This window comes from Cervus elaphus, chromosome 19 (genome assembly GCF_910594005.1).
Source record: "Cervus elaphus chromosome 19, mCerEla1.1, whole genome shotgun sequence".
NCBI lineage: Eukaryota > Metazoa > Chordata > Mammalia > Artiodactyla > Cervidae > Cervus > Cervus elaphus.
The window spans coordinates 89,528,111-89,546,825 of record NC_057833.1 but is presented as its reverse complement, the minus strand read 5'-3'; the positions used below and the strand labels follow the sequence as shown (position 1 = coordinate 89,546,825).

General features: G+C 51.2%; 1 protein-coding gene across 1 annotated transcript in view; it reads right to left on the bottom strand.

Annotated features, from left to right (window-relative positions):
- The window catches only part of SPSB4 (splA/ryanodine receptor domain and SOCS box containing 4), a 90,819-nt gene extending 75,367 nt beyond the window's left edge, over positions 1 to 15,452 (bottom strand). The window contains exons 1-2 of the mRNA XM_043874737.1: positions 14,798 to 15,452; positions 642 to 1,488 (exon numbers count right to left, since the gene is read on the bottom strand). Coding sequence (XP_043730672.1) covers positions 642 to 1,335 — 694 coding nt within the window. The 5' untranslated portion in view covers positions 1,336 to 1,488; positions 14,798 to 15,452. The remainder of the gene's footprint in view (positions 1 to 641; positions 1,489 to 14,797) is intronic.
- Positions 15,453 to 18,715: the final 3,263 nt, after the last annotated feature.

Sequence of the window (18,715 nt, the reverse complement as noted above, 5' to 3'; positions counted from 1 at the left end):
ACATGACTGAGCAACTTCACTTTCACTTTACAGAGACTGAAAGGTGTGTGACTGTCACCGACAGTTCTCAGCACTGCCCTAAGCACTGCATGTTTGTTCTTGCTGTTCCGCCGCTCAGTCATGTCCGACTCTTTGCGATCCCGTGAGCTACAATGTACTAGGATTCCTGTCCTTCATCCTCTCAGGGAGCTTGCTCAAACTCATGTTCATTGATGTCATCAGTGATGCCATCCAACCATCTCAGGCTCTGTTGCCCCCTTCTCCTGCCTTTAATCTTTCCCAGCATCAAGGTCACTTCACATTATTATTATCTTATTTGATTTCTCATAACAACCCTGAGCTGGATTACTATCATTGAGTCACTTCTGCAGAGAGAGAAACTGAGGCACAGCCCAAGATCACCAAGTGAGCAGAAAAAAGTCAAGATCCAAACCCAGGAGCCTGGCCTCGGGGTCCACATCCTCACCACCAGTCCATGCCGCAGGATGATCCCAAGTGCTGACGGCGGATGGGGCCTCACCTGCTTCCCCTCCCCCCCATCTCTCCTCCCTATCCAGCTCCATTAGGTAGGGACAGGCAGCCTCTGGACCCATCCCTGCCAGCCCCCAACCCCACAATCCTCCACAGCAGGCTGCACTTACGGTCAAGGCCATTGATGTAGCGCATGGTGACTTCGCAATGGCCCCACACGGCACTCACCACCGGGTAGAGCTTCTTGCCCTTGAGGCCACGGAAGGCCACGCCCAGGTACTGGCCGTCCACGACGAAGCTGAGTGTGCCCTCGTCCATGTCCAGCACCACGAGCAGTGAGTCGGGCAGCGCAAAGGCCTCCTCAGGCCCCAGGAAGGCGGGGTAGGCCACGCCGGGCCGGTTCTTGCCGTCGTGGTAGAGGCGGCTGCGGCCCAGGTCCCAGCCCCAGGACTCGGCGTCGCTGCCCACCAGCGCGGTATAGCCCACCGAGTGCAGGGGGGCCCGCGCCGTGGCCACGCCCACCACCGCGTGCGTGCCCCGCTGCCGCGCAGGCCAGTGGATCTGCCAGGCGTGCAGGCCACGCGCGTGGCCCACCTTCCCGCGGATGCCATCCGTGCTCTGCGCCACCGGGTGCCGGTGGAAGGTGAGCCGGTCGTCATCCTTGACGAAGACGTTGAGCGAGCGGTCCTCGGGGTTCCACGCGTGCCTCAGCTGCACCGCCAGCCCCGCCGCCGGCATGTCCAGCAGCTGATCCAGTCGCGCGGGCCGCCCCGGCTCCTCTCCCCGCAGCTCGCGCTTGGCCGGCCGCAAGGCCGGCTCCCGCACCTCTACCGACTTGAGGCTCCCCGAGAGCTTCTGGCCCATGGCTCGCTGCCGGGACGGGGCCGCTGCAGGCCACCGCTACCTCCTGGGAGCTTCCACTCCCCGCAGCCAGGGATGGGCCACGGGGCTGGAAACCAGGCGTCTGGACTGGACACGCCCACAGCCTCCACAGGGCTGGGGCAGAGAACCAAGCTCCTGGAAGGAAGCAAAGGACACGGGTTATAACAGCAGCCTCAACAGCCATCTATGCCCATGCCTTGGCTGGGCCCTGGGCATGCATTCATAATAATAACTAATGAATAGAATGATATATGACACTTATCTAGAACTCACCATGTGCCAGACACTGCTCTAAATGATTCACATTTATTAGTTCATTTAATCCTTAAACCCTCCCAATAAGACATTCATTATTATTCCCATTTTATAGATGAGAAACGCATAGGTCATAGAGGAGGTAAGTAATTAACCAACGTCCCACAGTTAAGAGCGGCTGAGCCAAGATCCACACTGAGGCCATCTGGCTTCAGAGTTTGTGTTCTGCTCTTGGAGAAATCACAGGCTATTTTATTTTAGAAATAAGAACTGAGCCCAGAGAAGTTGTGATTTGCTGAAGATCATAGAGAACCCCAGTGCACTTGGTCCCAAGAAACAAGCCCTAGGCCCTAGGTAGGGGGAACAGGATGCTCAAGACAGGGGCGCTGGAGATGTTTAGGGAGTGGTCCATTGGTTCCTATCCTTGGCTGCCCTGGGGAGCTTAAATAGCATCTAAAGTGCAATCAGGCTTGAGAAGCTAGACAGTGAGCAAAGATCCACCAAGGCCACCCAGGGACAAGGACAAGGACATAAGGCAAGCATCTGAGGATAGGGTGAGGTCTCACGGTAAGGTGAATTGGAAGCAGGGTGATGAGAGTTGGTGTTCAGGCTCTGGAGCCACAGAGAACTATATGTAAATCCCTCTCTCCATCTCTTAGTTGTGTGTCCACAGGAAGGTTCTCTTAGCCTCTCTAAGACTCCAGTCTATAAAATGGGGATAAAATATTCCCTCCAAGTGGTATGGGAAGCTAAGAGACAATATCAGAAGCCAAACCTGAGACTCTGCCGGCAGATTTTCCTTTCTGGCTCTATCTTCTGGACATCTTGCATGTACCCCTTCCCCTTGGATGGGCAAGCTCTGTCTTTGAGTGCATAAACCCCATTAACAGCATTGACCCTGGACAGCCTCCTCTGAGACAGGACCCTGGTTTTTAGGGAGGAGAACTTGGCCACCATCACTAAGAGACCAGCCAGAGTCCAGGGTTCTTGGGGTGTTTGGATGGACCCTGGGTGTGGGGAGAGATGGAGAGCTGAGCCTTGCAGCCCATCTAGAGCAAAGGCATGTGTCTTCCCTTCCCCGGTCTGAGAGTTGCTGGGTTCAGAACACTTTCCCCTGAGACAGACCAGGAGGCATTTTCCATGCCCTGCTCTGCCTGGCCACGCCCTCGCACCCAAACAGTGGTACAGTCCCAGCCAAAGTGCCATAGGCACTAGCTGCAATAGTGTGCATTGCTTTTTTGAACCTTCTGATTTTATTCTCAGCTCCTATTTTCTTTCTATTGTCAGACCCCAACTTCAGCTCATGCCAACCTTATCCAGAGAGCTCTGGCTAATGTTTAACCTAAGGGGATACCAGCATACGTAAAAATATGCAACTAGACATTTCTAAGATAGCAAAATAGTTACTCCTCTTCATATCCAAAATCACCCAAAATAAAGGAGAAAGAGAAACGGGAAGGCAGATTCTATCTTCAGCAAAACTAGAACACATTTGTAATCCAAACCACAACTTATAAGGAAAGGCTGCCAAAAAACCAGTTAAGAGCTGCCAAAAGCAGTGAAGATCAAACGAGGTGTGAGTAAACACCTACAGAAGACACCTGTGGCTGCAGATCGCTGAGGAAGATGGCAGAGTCAGCCAGCAGCTGGCACTTCCTGAAGGAGAATCAAGACCAATGGGTACAGGGTCTGTGGTCCAGTGATGGGATCTGCCTCTGACACTATAGGGAAAGAGGAGGATGGGACTAACAGAGAATACTACCATCCGCCATCTTCACAGGAAGCAGTCTGCTGGTGAGGCAGAATAGTAGAAGGGCCTGGACTGTGGGAAGCCCATGGCTACAGATCCCTGCTGACTGGGTAGAAGCTAGAACAAATCATTGCCACAGGCCTATGAACAAAGTTACCATGAACCCAGAAGCAACCCTGCTCTCCCAAAATACCTCATGGCATTTCATTTACACACACCACCTGCAAAATGCTGATCAGGAAGGTCCACATCTTCCAAAGAGAAGCAGCACATGACATAGTCAAAGATACTGGAAAAGAAAGAAATGAGGAAAAGAACAGGAAAAAAGACGGCAAACCAAGAAAGCTCACCAGAAAAAAGCTGTCACAAAACAGACAAAAACTGTGACCAAATTTGTAAACTAATTTTACAATCACTTATTTCATAAGGGAGACAACTAGTACAGCCTTCAGAAAAAAAAAGATTAAATACATTTTACACGGTTCAAAGGCAACCTCCAGAAGAACTCAAAATAAACACAAACCTTCCCAATTGTCATAAAAAACACAGCACAAAATAAAACAGACCATACACTGAAAGATTTTGCTTTAAAAAGCAATAGAAGCAAAAACACAAAGACATAAAACTAAGACCAAAATCCTATATATATATATATATATCAATGAATGGCCATAGGAAACTCCTAAAAAGAAAAGATTTTAAGGTTGGGGAACAAGACAAAACCTTCAACCGTACGCCGTGTTTAAGAGATACTCCCAAAGCAAAGTAATTCAACAATGTTGAAAATAACAGGAAAAGCAAATATATACCAAATAAGTGCAACCTCAAACTAAGCAGGTACTGTAACCTTAATATTAGGCTGCTGCTGCTGAGTCACTTCAGTCGTGTCCGACTCTGTGTGACCCCATAGACGGCAGCCCACCAGGCTCCTCTGTCCCTGTGATTCTCCAGGCAAGGACACTGGAGTGGGTTGCCATTTCCTTCTCCAACTAAAGTTAATTAAGGGTAAATGATTGTAAATGAGACAAAGAACACTTTATAACAATGAAGAATATAATCCACAATTGAAGACTAACTACATTAAATAACAACACTAAAATTCAAAGCTACAGAAAATACAAGGAAGATCAGATACCCAGTAGAGGCAGATGATTTTAATTCACCTCTTTTAGCTCATGACAGATCAACCGACCAAATTAAGTAAAAACATAGAAAAACCAAAACTGCATACTTAGTAAGACAGACTTAATTTATGTATAGTAGTAGTTAGTGGAAGAAGTTTAGTTGTTAAGTTGTGTGCGACCCTTCTGACCCCATGGAGCCCACCAGGCTCCTCTGTTCATGGGATTCTCCAGGCAAGAATATTGGAGTGGGTTGCCATGCCTTCCTCCAGGGGATCTTCCCAACCCATGAACTGATCCCATGTTTCCTTCATTGCACGCAGTCTCTTGCATTGCAGGTGGATTCTTTATCTCTGAGCCACCAGGGAAGCCAATTAATGTATATGTATTTCTAAAAGAGTTCCCATATATTAGGCCACAAATAAAACCTCACCCCAAAAGCAGAAATAATACAGAATCTAATAATACAGAAAAAAAAGCTAGAAATTAATCACAAAATTATGGCTGACAAAATTCTATCTTTGGACATTTTTAAAAACTCTATTTTAAACAGCTTGGATCAAAAGGAGACCTATATAGAAATTGAAGAGTATCTAGAAAATAAAATATAGAAAACATTCCATATATTAGAATCTGAGGGATCCTATTAAAGTAGAGCTCAGAGGAAATCATGGCTGGTGTACTCTTATTAGTGTATGAAGAAGAGTGAAAGTATATAAATTAAGCATAATAAAATAGAAAAAGAAAAAGATCTAATAAAAAACCAGGGTTTCCCTGGTGGCTCAGTGTTAAAGAATCTGCCAGCCAAGGCAGGAGACATGGGTTCAATCCCTGGGTCAGAAAGATCCCTTGCAGAGGGAAATGGCAGCCCACTCCAGTCTTCTTGCCTGGGAAATCTCATGGGTGAGGTCCCTGGTGGGCTATAGTCCACAGGGTTGCAGAGTTGGACACAATTTAGCAACTAAAACACAACAAATTGGAAGAACAGAGCCTCTGGTGGTACAGAACTATAAGCAGCTCTGTGGCCCACACAAGACATTTCTAAGGAGAATGGCTTTATCCTTATGCACACTATGCCAACTTTGGAATGCTGAAAAGACACCTTTACTGGGTTTGAAAGCAGCTACCTTCAGGTCATGGAGGTCTGGCTGCTTTCCTTTCTGGCCTTGAAGCCTCTACCCCATGAGTGGCAGGTGGGGACCTCAAAAGTTGCTCTCACTGGCAATAGTGAGGTGGACACACAGCAACCCCTTTGCTGCTCCCCAGAAGACAGGATCAAAGCAGAGTGCTCATGTCCACTAATGGTCATTCACTAGGGAAAGCTAGCGACAGCACAGTATAACAAAGGGCAGGGTTCAGTCCCTTCCTGTCCACTGGGCCCTGCGTAAGGGCTTAACCTCTCTAAGATGCATCTGAAAAGCACTCTGTGTGCTAACCTTGCCTGTCTTTGCAAGGATCAGGGGAGACATCTGTCTGGAATGGCACAGGCACCTGGGAGGCACCTGGTGAATGTTACATGCTCTTTTAAATTGTGCGTGTCCTCTGCCCTAGACATTTAACCACCTGAATGCATCCCAAGGGCTGCCCTGGTGGCTCAGCAGTAAAGAATCCACCTGCAATGCAGGAGATGTGGGTTTGATCCCTGGGTTGGGAAAAGTCCCTGGAGAAGGAAATAATAATCCACACCAGTATTCTTGCCTGGAGAGTCACACAGACAGAGGAGCCTGGTGGACTACAGTCCATGCGGTCTTAAAAGAGTCAGACACGACTAAATTCGAGCGCTGCAACTTGAAAAAGCTGATGTTTCCCCTTGAAGACCCTGCACAGACAAAAATAAAAACTTAAAAAAAAAAAAAGGAAAAAGGGCATGCACTAGGATTTAGCTACAGAAGCAAAGGGCAAAGTGGTTCATAGCAACAAAGGACAGAGATCAGTGTAATTGCTCACAATAGGAGGTTTGACTTTTTCTTGGGTGCCCAGCTCCCAGCCAGATCCACTCTGCCCATACCTGTCCAGCACCCAAGTGGGACATTGCCTCTGCAGTTCTCACCCCTGAGAAGTTCCAGCTCCTGCAGTCTCCTACAATTGTGACCGAACTAACAAATGAATAAAAGAGGGGCTGAGTTACTTGGGCTTATTCCCATGGAAGCTGTCAGAGGCAGAGGTCAGGATCAGCATGACCAGCTAAAGGGCCAAGGCCAGAGCTGGGAGACAGAAAGTTATTTATGCAAAGTCCCAACCTCTAAACCAGGGTGACACATCAATCTCCATGTCTTTGTCCATGCACAGTTGGGGCCCCAGACCTTCCTTCCTCACCCCCTCAATCCTGCCTGAGAGCCCCACCTCCTCCAGAAAGCCTGCCCTGATCCTCTGGGCCTCTAGGTGCCTATCCCACCTCTCTGTCCCTCCTAAGTCAGCCAGGACTTTCTGGTCCACTATCCTGGTTTTTTTTCTACCTCAAGGGACATTGTCCCGGGGACAGGAAGCTTCCCCTGGGCTTCTTCACAACCTTCCTCCACCCCCCAAGCACATATACAAGCACGGTGCTTTGAAGACAGGGCAGAGTACATGTATCGTGTGAAGAGGAGATTCTGGCCTTCAGCAAAGTCTCGCTTTCTGTTCTCTCTAGAGGATTCAGCAGGAAAAGGTCCAGGGCTGGAGTCAGGAGATGGGAACATGGGGCCTTGTTCTCCACTAACACAGTCACCATCTCTGAGTCTCTGATCCTGGGTCATATCCAGTCTGCCCCTTGTTAGATACTGCTGTGCTCCCTTCCTGCTTCCAGCCCTCATCTATTCATTAGACAAAGACTTGGTGGATGGCTGCCATGTGCCAGGTTCTTTACTGCTGAGAGCCAGGGGCATGTAGTAGTGGCCTAGTCAGGCTCAGCCCCTGCCCCCTCTCTCCAGCCCGAGGGAGTGAGGGCTTGTCACATTTCTCCTCTCATCTTCACCACAACACGTGGCACCGGACTAGGCATAGACGAGATACAACAGGGCCTAACTTCCTGGTAGGAGTAACATCAGCTCTCAACCCAGCAAGCGGAGGGCATACTGAACAGTGCCTCCATCACATTTCCTCAAACCAAACTTAATTTCTTAGACCATGCTTGAATGGGGATGCTTAATGACATTAACCGGAAGGATCCTCCCCGGGGCCTCAGTGATGGCTGAGCAAGAAAACAAAAACTCAAATTGTCAGTTGCCCTTCCCAGGACCCTGGCGGGTGTTGCAGCCCGAGAGGGAAATGAGGAGACAACAAAGCGTGGATGTTGCACTTTGTAAGGAGCCTTGGCTGTTTGCAAAATGTGATACTCAAGTCTTCAGAGGCCCAGAACCCCAAATCCCATTCTCGGAGTCTTGTCTGCTGGACTTAGTCAGGCATGGGGTCTGCCAGGAGACAGGACTGCCGCAGAATTGATGATGACTGGGTGAAACGCCCTCCCCTCAATGTGGCCTCTGGCTTTGGACTTGCTAGGGAAGGGGTTGGGGGTGGATTTCATTCCTTCATTTAACCAGCAGTAACCATGCCTCTCTGGAGATCTGAGGCTTCAGGAAAGTGTAAGACCCAATCACTTCCTGTCCAGGAGAGCTCAGAGGGGTCAGACTCAGTGACAAGTCTGAATAACGACAAGGACTGTAAAAAGCAGTGCAGTTTGATACCACTTGAATCCCTATAATAGACTGACTATTGCTTTCAAACGTATACGACAGCCCTTGTGAAATGCAAAGCTGATCTAATCATATTCCCTGCTTAAAGTCCCCCACAGGCTCTCCAGGGCTTTCAGGAGAAAGTACAAACTCCTAACCCTTGTTTTTCTTGTTGTCTAGTCCGGCTAAGTCATGTCCGACTCTTTCATAGACTGTAGCCCGCCAGGCTCCTCTGTCCATGGGGTTTCCCAGGCAAGAATACTGGAGTGGGTTGCAGTTTCCTTCTCAAGGGGATCCTCCTGATCCAGGGATCAAACTTGCTTTCTCCTGCATTGACAGATTCTTTACCACTGAGCCACCAGGGAAGCCCCTCCTAACCCTTCTCCCCACAAAAACCTCACAATATTTTCTTGGCCCATCTCCCTCTATGAAGTCCCTCAGAGCATCCCCACTAAGCTGTGTGAATTTCCCCACAGGCACCACAGGGGCCCACACACTTGTGTCCTGAACCTCTGCTGCCTTCACTTGTTCACTCTCCCTTGCACACCCCTCCCATATATACTCACCTGGGTAATTCATTCAACTCGGGTCTCAGTGCCTCTGGGGAGCTCGTCATCCTGTGCCCCGAGAGCCCCTGCACCTGTCTCCATCACAGACTTATCACTGATGTTTCCTCAGCTGCCTCCCTCCCTCTAGACGGGGGGCAACTCAAGAGCAGGGGCTGGGTCCCCCACCAGAGTCCTCAGGGCTCTGCAGGGCTCTGGCTCAGAGGGAAAGTGGTAGGCGCGAAAGCATGAACAAAGAAGTAAAAGCAACCTGCTGCCTCGGAAAGAGCCTCCGCTGAGGCATGACTGAGACAGCAGAGCGCCGTGAGCTTGGGCGAGTCAATTACTTACATCTTCAGCCCTCAATTTTCACCTCTGCCTAATGGTGCCAATGGTACCTACTTGGACCTGGTTCGATGGGGATGTTCCTAAGATTTTCTTGGTATAAACATTAAGCAAAGAGGCTATTCTATTAAAAGATGTTCACTGAGAGTGAACCTGCCAAAAGTGAATGAGCTAAAGAAGCCCCAAGCTTTTATTCACTGGCGTCCATTAGCTTTTCTCTCTGTAGACATGCGTGGAGCTCATGCGACACTCGACTGGGGCAGGCCCTTTCTTACCAGGAGCTCACAGAGAGCCATCTGTCCAGCTCCAGGTGGAACCGTCTCACGCCCGTCCTCCGGGAGCATGAATCAATGAGGTTTCCCTGCGCCTCTCCTTCTTGTGGGGTTTCCATGGGAATCCTCCCACGCCTGACAGAGCCAGGAGCCCCCAAGGCAGAAGCTCAGGCTGTCAATCAGCAAGGAGTGCAGGGGATGGGATGAAGAAGGTTTGCTAGGCAGTGACCAAGCCAGCTTGCTCTGCAAGGTCATTTGAAAGAGACACACCTCTAGGGCAGCAAGGCCAGAGGCCCTACATCCAGGTGCCTTCCTGGCAGGGTCTGCCCCTGCGCCCCAAGCATGTGTGGGTGGCTCTGTGGGACAGCTGGCCTCTGTGAGGCTGCAGCAGACCTACCTAGAAGAAAGCAGCTGGGGGTGGGTGAGGCATAACCGGACCCTCAAGGAAAAACTTCAAGGAAGAAAACACAGTGACCTTCAAGTCTAGCCTGTCATTTATCTCCCTAACCGAACTTTGCTCGCTTGATTGTCTGAAATCTCAATGCCTGAATGAAAATGGAAACTGTATGCCTCAGGCTTGGTCTAGGAGGTCATAATAGGTACCTGCTGGAATTTCTGAAGGTCCTTCTGTTAAGCTTCAGGTGTCTCTGGGAGCATTTTTTTTTTAATTTTTTTTTCTTTTTTCTGGGAGCATTTTTGAGATACTGAGGGTGGGGGGGAGCGACTAGAGAGGCAGAGGGGATGGAAGGAAGTGGGGAGACAGGGAGACTCAGAGAGAGAAGAGACAGGGAGCCCTAGGGAGCAGGGAGCCACTATGGCCCCAGGAAGCCATGTGACATGGTATCTCACAAAATGTGGCTGATGGGCGAGACATTTCTGTGGACAAAGCCACAGACTGGTTTCTGGAGAAGGCAGAGCTCCAGGCTCCCCCATCAGTGACTTTTCACATCCCTGAAAGCCAGATGGAGGACTTGGGAGCGGCTCTGGGCCCTCCTTCTGCGCACACCAGCGCATGGAGGTGCAGAGCTCCAGGCAGTTTCCTCCAGCCTTTCTGCTCCAGGGTGCACCTGGCCTGCCTCATAAATGGGGCTCCCCCACTGCTGCCTCTTCAGTTCTGCTGCTCCCTCTCTGCGTGCCTCTTCTCTTGTGACTGGCATTCCCAGCCCTCTGCAGATTCTCTCAAACTGGGTCTCCAGCCCTGCTCTCTCTCCTCAGCACCAGACCCACCTACTCGGAAGCCTGTGGCCACCCCAGATCACCCCAGACTAGCTGCTCCTTCAAATGACGCTGTAAAGCCAGGGGGTCTCTTTCCCCGTGGACACGCCCACCCATTCTAGATAGCAGACATGGTGGCTTAGGGGCTGCAGGCACCTCAGAATCTACACGCCCAGGGCTGAAAGCAGCCTCTTCCTTCTCTGGCAAACCAGGTTCCTCTCTGCACCGCCTCTTTTCTGCCGGGGATCTCCCTGTCCCTCGGGCTCCCTCCGTGCCTTTGGCTCTCCCTCAGTTCAGATCTTGCCTGGATTACTACATGGGTCTCCCGGTGGTCCCCCAAACCACCACTCCTGCTGCCACAGGGTAAATCTGTCCGAGGCACCCACTCACCTTTTGTTCAGCTCTCCAGGTGGCTTCACCAGGGAGAAGCTGTACCCCTTTCCTGGGTACATAAGAATCCCCAAGACCTGTCCTTGCTTATTTCTCCCATACCAGTCTCCCAGCACGGCCCCCCGTCAGAACAGTCACAGTAGACTCCTCTCACAAACCCTATCCTGCCCATCCTTTCACCTGGGAGCCTTCTCACCTCCCCTGGTCTGACTGGTATTCATTCTCCTCATACTTCCAAGTGGGGCTGGGCACCCTCTGTGGCATTCCTCCATTGCCCTGTGGCCTCATCCTGCGTCCCCAGCTGTCTTCTCTACCATGGGCTCTGTTTCTTCCTGGCGAGGTCAGCGCCCGCCCACCCAGCCTCTACCTCCTACCAGCACCTGCTACCTCTGGCTGCATCGGACTGAAGAAGAAACTTCCACTCCACACCTCTTGTACAGTTTGCCTTTTTAACAACAAACATTGTTCTCTCATGATTAAAGTACACATTTTAAGTGGGGATTAATTCAATATGTTTAGCAAAAAAATCACACGCAGTCCACACCACCCAGGAAAGTTCTTCTGAGGAAGGTTCACGACACCTGATTTGGGTCTTCGATCCTCTCTCCCAAAGGACTCCGCAGAGATGACTTTTTCCTACAGCTTCAGAACAGATACCCCCTGTGAGCTTTATTTACGGACCATATTTTATTCAAAATATTTTATTTAAAATGTGTTGCTGGCGACTTCCCTGGTGGTCCAATGGTTAAGATTTTGAGCTCCTAATGCAGGGTACTGGGGTTCAGTCCCTGGTCAGGGAACTAAGATTCCACATGCTGCAACTAAGAACCGGTGTCAAATAAATAAATAAATATTAAAAAAATAAAGGACTTCCCTGGTGGTGCAGTGGATAGGAATCCACCTGCCAATGTGGGGGACACAGGTTCGAGCTCTGGTTGGGGAAGAAATGCCAGGGAGCCACTAACCTGTGCACCACAACTACTGAAGCTGGCACATCTAGAACCTGTGCTTTGCAACAAGAGAAGCCATTGCAATGAGAAGCCCATGTCCTATACCAAGAGTGGCCCCCACTCACTGCAGCTAGAGAAAGCCCGCGCAAAGCAACAAAGACAGGGCAGCCAAAAATAAATAAATAAGTAATTTAAAAAAATAAATCAAATGTGTTGCTATTTTATTTCTTATTGTTGATCTTTCTTGCCAAGTATGTATGGTTATGTTCACATAAGTTGTGTGTATGCACTTATGTATTTAGTTTTTTAAATGACTCTGAGGCAGAGACGTCTGGTAACTTTGCTTCAGGTACCTCCACACCCCCTGATTTTCTGCACCCAGTGGCCTGTTCTAGCTGCAAGGTTGCCTGAGACCCTTCTTTCCTGTACCAACAAAGAAGGGACCCTTGAAGAACCTGGCTATCTAACCACGTCAGGCATCATTCTCTTGGGGAGAATCAAGTAGCCCCTGTAGGGTGAATGGAACTAGGTCTTTTCCCAAAGAGGAGGGGAATTCAGTACTGGCCCAGGTCTTGGCTACTTTCTGGAGTAGAAGTGAAGCTCCCCAAGGACAGGCCTGTCTAAGTGAGGAGGAGCCAGGTTTGATAAAAGCCAAGGAAAAAGTCTTTGAAGTGTTGGAGCAAAGCCCAAAAGGTCAGGGGGTGGAAGTTAATAAGAGAGGAAAACAGTGAGAAAGGGGTGAAAGGGGGCAGGAACCAGACCTGTAGGCCTTTGGAGGCACTTTAATCTTACTCCTGGGCAGCCTTGAGGAGATTCTAAGACTAGGAGGGATTTGATCTATCTTATATTTTTAAAAGATGTTTCTGATAAATGATTATTTGCTAATGTGATATGTGAAAATTGTCTTGTAGTTTGAACTTGAATTTTTCTTATTGAGTGAAGTAGGGCAACTTGTCATATGCTTCTTATTTCAGTTTTACTTTGTGCATGTGAACAGTGAATGGTCTTTTTCTTGATGACTTGAGAACATTTTTACACATTAAAGAGATGAGCCCTTTGTGACAGGAGTGACCATTCTCCCAGTTTGTTATAGATCTTTTCATTGTTTCTGGTGATGTCCCTGTAGATTTTCTTCTCATATAACTGAGTTTACCAGTCTTTTAAGCAAAACAGAAATACAGACTGGAGAGATATTTGAGTAGAATGGTCAGCAAGCAGAATTTTGTTTGTTGTTGGCCCAAGGTGGCTTAAATTCCTTTTATTGGTACTTTTAAACGAAGTTTGTAAAATGGAATCTATCAGAGGGTTATGTATCTCAGGAGGATGGTGTCTTGTGGCAAACATCCTTGTATCAAGCTACCAACACCGTGTCTTTCTACAAACTCCATTAATCAGCAGCACTTCGTGAAAAATGGAGTTGTGGAGGATGAACAGGGATCCCCCATCAGTCTCAGTGACAGAGACTGCAGAATTGAGTTGGAGGAGAGGGGCATCAAGGGGGAAAGAGAGGGAGAGGCCGGAGAGATGTGTTGCACGGGCGCTTCTTCCTTAGGTGCAACGACCGCCTGGAGGGGGGAGGGGCGGGCAGCTCCCGTATTCTCCTTTTAATAGCGTTTCCCCCAAGCTCAGGCACGTCTTCCTGATTTATGCTCATCGATTGCAGGGGGACCGAAGGTGCATGGAGGATGGTGGCTCTGATTCCTAGAGAGGAGAGAACTCCTACCTTCAACCCCCAAAGCTCCCCCAGGAGGAGGCTGGGGCAGACTAGGAAACTGAGCTGGGAAAGATTAGAGTACTTGTCCAAGGTCACACTGCGGGCTGGTGGTGGACGCGGAATTCGAACTCAAGCCTTACTCCAGAGCCGAGAGCTCTCCATCTCCTAGCGCTAGCGGCCCAGAAGTGCCCTCCTCTCTCTGCCAGTCCGTAACAGCCCATGCTCCTCCATCCCGGAGGCGGGAGCGGCCACTCCCCCACCTTCCCCCCCCAACCACTCTTCTCCCTTCAGGGAGAGGTCCTGGGCTCGGCGTCCCCTCCTGGCTCCAAGCCCGTGGCGCGTCTTGCGCTACCAAGGCGGACACATTTGCCGCGCTCCAGGCTCTGGCCTCCTCCCTTCTTCCCAGACCCCACCCCCCTCCCCTGCTCGTGACTCACACTGCACGCGACCCCCTCCCTTCCAAAGCATCGCCAAGTTTGTCTCCAAGCAAGGCCAGGAGCTGGCCCCAAGTAGTGCTCGGACCGGGCGACCAGCCTCACTAACCAGCGTCAAGAGTAAACAGTAACAGCCCCCATTTCACCAGTGCCCACTGCGTGCCAGGCGCTTAACTTCCATCGCTCTGAACTCCCCCCGCCCCCCAACCCGGACGAACAGACTCCTGGAAATTACTGTCCCCAATACATCGACGAAAGAACGGCTGCAGCTCCGGAAAGTTGGATGACACGCTTGGGTTCATACAGCTAATAATAAGCTGGCTAACGTTTGATCGAGTGGTTCTTATGTGTCAGGAACAGGTCTACGTACATTACGAGGACCACCCCATAGATGCTACTAAGAGCCCTATTAAAAGGGTACCATTATCATCCCCATCCTACGGATGAGGAAACAGAGGTTTGGCGCCTTGCCCAAGGTCACTCATTCAGTGAATGACAGATCATGGACCTAAACCCAAGAAGGGTGACTGGGGCGGGGGCGGGGGGCGGGTAGTTTTTTTGTGCTGTCTCCATTACGCAGAAAAGCAGCGGGCTTCGAACCTATGCCACCAGGGGCCGGCCCCAAACGCCCAAAGGCAAACCAACCAGCTCGGATTGCCACAGCCGGCAGAGAGGAATTCCCGGGGATCTGGACCGGACCCACGCCAGGAGCGCGGACTGTGGCCGGTGCCGGCCCGCACCAGGTCCGCGCGGCCAGACCTCGGCTCCCGCGCGCCCCTTACCAGAAGATGGAGAATACTCACCATAAAAGAGAGGGCAAGCGCCTGCCCTGGAGGAATCGCCAGCGCTGGCAGGTCCTGGACTCCGAGGAGAGACGTCTGCGGCCGCTGCCACCCGCTCAGGGGCGCCCGAGCGACCCCGAAGATGCCGGCTTGTTCCCAGGGGCCAGGGGCGCGTCCTCACGGCTCGAGCCCCGCAGCAGCGCCCCCTCTGCCCGGCAGGGTGGCCCGGAGTTGGAGCGTTCTTGGGGAAGTTGGCGCTCCAGCGCGGCGGGAGGGCGCAGGGGGTCGGGTGGGAGTGGGGAAGCGTCTTTCTGCGCGGATCCCGGGGGCGCGCCAAGGCCCGCGCTCCAGCGGTTCCTAAGCTCCGCGCTGGACCTGGAGGGCGGCGAGTCCCGAGCTCACGGCGCACGGGCCGCGCCTCTGCCGCCAGTCCCTGGCGCGCCCGGCGTCTGCCCCCTCGCCCTGGGCGCACGCATTGGTGTTCGAAGCTGGGGCCCGGGTCGGGGCTACGGTGCGCTCATCGCCCTCCCCAAGGGGCTGGGCGTCTTTGTGCGCCGGGCGCGCCGACCGCCGCGGCCAGCTCTGGATGCTGCAGCCGCCGCCGCCGCCTCCCCCTCCTCCTCCGCCGCCGCCCGCTCCCCGCCTTCCCGGCCGGCCCAGAGGCTGCAGCTGAAAGCCGATCCGGCTGAGCTCATCCCTGAAGGCCACTAATCCAATAGCCGCGGAAGGCGCGGCCGCCGGGAACGCCCCTTCCCCCACCATCCCGCGCCCCGGCCCGTCCCAGCTCGGGCCGCTGCCGGCGCCGCCACCTTTCCGAGGCCACCAGCTGGCGGGAGAGGGAAGTGGAGCCCGCGCCCGCGTGCCGAGTCGGCGCGGTCGCCATTCACCCGCCCGCTAGCCCGCGAACTCCCTCACTCACGCACTCATTCATGCGCGCCCCCCCCCCCCCCATTCATTCAAGCGCGCCGGGAGCGCCAGGGTGGGTGCCCCTGAGCCGGAGGAGACACACACGATCATTCGGCAGCTTTGCTGTCTTTACCCAACTTGTGTGGGAAATAGCAGCCGGGGAAAGAGCATGGTTTAATGACCTCTTCCTCAGGAGCGTGTCTACACTTTATTTTTTTAAGATCAGAGTCCAGCTCATCTTCTAAAGCCCAATTTCATACCTCTTCTGCTTCTCGGAAGCTTCCCCCGACCACTCGCGGCGCAAAGAGGTGTTTCAACTCTGCCTGCTGCCAGGACTGAAGGTGGGCCGCCCCATTGCCCGCCTGGAGCAGAGGAAGAGGGCGTGGCCAGAGCGGAGGCCAGGAGGGTGCTTGTTGCATCTGTGCTCTGTCTGGAAAACTGACAGTTACTGGTCTGGGTGCCTTTTGTGCTCCCAGAGGTGAGCTGAGTTCACTCTCCAATCATCTGGTCTGACCTCAGCCCTCTCTATGCCGGATACCAAACGGCCTAGGTGCAGAGTGCCGGCTCATCTGGGACAGAGACAAGTAAGAGGTAACTCAGCCTAGGGAAACAGATGGCAGCTCTGGGGCTCCTTTTTCAGACTGGGAAGGGCAATCTGGAAATGCTTCCTAGTAGCGGTGGCTACATGAATTAGCCCTGGAGACAGAGGGACAGGGTGGTCATCTGTCTAGGTACCTATCACAGCACGGAGCCTATGGTTTGTATGGGAGTGTAAATGATAAGTTAAGATGTGGCTGGAGGGATGGACAATGGCTAGGGTCTTGGAAGTCAACTAGAGTTTGATCTTTCCTCAAGATTAGTTGAGGCCTTTAGTGGTTCAGACAGTAAAGCGTCTCTCTGCAGTGCTGGAGACCCGGGTTGGATCCCTGGGTCGGGAAGATCACCTGGAGAAGGAAATGGCAACCCACTCCAGTACTCTTGCCTGGAAAATCCCATGGACAGAGGAGCCTGGTAGGCTACAGTCCATGGGGTCGCAAAGAGTCGGACACGACTGAGCGACTTTACTACTTTACTTAATCAAAGTAATGCTTTATCAGATTTACATTCTCCAAAGATCTCTCAGCAGAGTGAATGGATAGAGGAAAGCAAGCTTGGAACTCCTGATACAGTCCAAGCAAAAGACGACGCTTCACAAACCAGGTTAGCCATTGGTGGGACAGCCAAAGGGGGTATTGATCAAGTATTTATCGCATTTATCCTACTGTTCTGTCATTGCCTGTTTGTATGTGTCTCCCTCCTAAAGTTGTGAACCCCTTCAAAGGGCAAGAATGCTTTTTATACGTGTCTGAATTCTCTATACCCAGCCCAGAACAGATGTTGAATAAATGTACTTTGAATTGACCTGAGTGGCATTCTGACCTGCACTCACATTTACTGTATTTGGGGCGGGGGGGGGTCTCCACAGCAGTCCTTTCTATCCCCCATCAGGAAACTCCTGGAGCACCTACTCTGCAAGTTACTGAGGAGGCTATGGACACAGATGAGGGGCGAGAAAAGAAAATTTTGGGGAAAAGATACAGAAGCCAAAGGGAATTGAAAGAAGATTTTCAGTGGTTTCTCCACCTGAACCTAGTCTGGCTGACAGGGTGGGGGAGGGAGGGATATGCCTATCACTTGCCCTCTTTGCTGGGAAATATCACAATAGCCTCAAGCAAGATAGGGAATGAACAATGGTCGCAGTTTGAGAAACTAACTTTTCCCTGGGGGCTCCAGATAGGTTCAACCTGCTGACATCTCCAGATGTGCCTTAGGCCCAAAGATGTAGCCACAACACCACTCCAAGTGCCCCTAAAATACTCCAGCCCCTGTATACCAAGCAAAATGACTTGTCATTTTGGGAGAAGTCAGAATAGCCTGCCTGTTATTTAATAAAACTCTTCACATTGAGGTAAGCAGCCTCTAAGATGTCTCCAGCAATCTCTGCCCCTTGGTTTCATACCCCTGTGTAACCACTCTGTTTAGGTGTGGCCGGCCTCATGGACTTGCTTCTCACCAAGAGAGAATAATGTGGAAGTAATGGATGGCCCAGCCAAGATTATGTTATAAAAGATGGTGGCTTCTTCAGCTTTGAGCATGCACGCTCTGTCTCTTGCATGTTCGCTCGCTCTCTCTTTCTTTTGAATTAGCTCTCTGGAAGAAGTCACCTGCTATGTGCTGAAGCAGCCTTGTGGAGAGGCCCATGTGGTGGGGACAGAGGCTGCCAACAACCGTGCGAGTGAACATAGAAGCTCATCCCACCCTCCAGTCCTAGCTGGGCCTTCATATGAGAAGGCAGCCCTGTCTGACACCTTGACTGCAATTTCATGGGAGACTTTGAATCAGAGAAACTCAACTACACTGTGCCCAGATTCCTGACCACGGAAACTGTAAAATAATAAATGTTCATTGTATTAAGCTGTTCATTTTCAGGGGTAATCTTTGTGCACCAATAGATAACTCATGCAAGATGTTCTTAACTACCCAAGGGCGATTCAAAACACAAACCCTTGAAGAACTAGCCAGTCTCACTCCAAAGAAAACACGTATTTCACGGGTATGGCCAGGCAGCCTTTGGGTTTAATTTTAATTCAGGCCCTTTGAGTCTTAGCTTTTTCACTATAAAATGGGGACAGAAGGATTTCCTGAGTATGGTTATGTGTTGTAGCATTTACATACAGAGTAGGTACTCTATAAATCTTTTTCTTCTACTTCTCAGCAGTAGACAAAGATCTGCAGCATTCTTGGAATTCTTGGGCTAATGCAAAGTCAGGCCTGGAGCAGAAAGTCCATGGAGGGGCTGCTACTGTCAGGGGTCCAGAATCGCTGTTTATAATGCAAAGCTGTGGACTTTGCCAATACTTAAGAATCCACCTGCCAATGCAGGGAACACAGGTTCGATCCCTGGTCTGGGAAGATCCCGCATGACGCAGAGCAACTAAGCCTGTGGGCCACAACTACTGAAGCCCATGCACCTGGAGCCCAAGCTCTGCAACT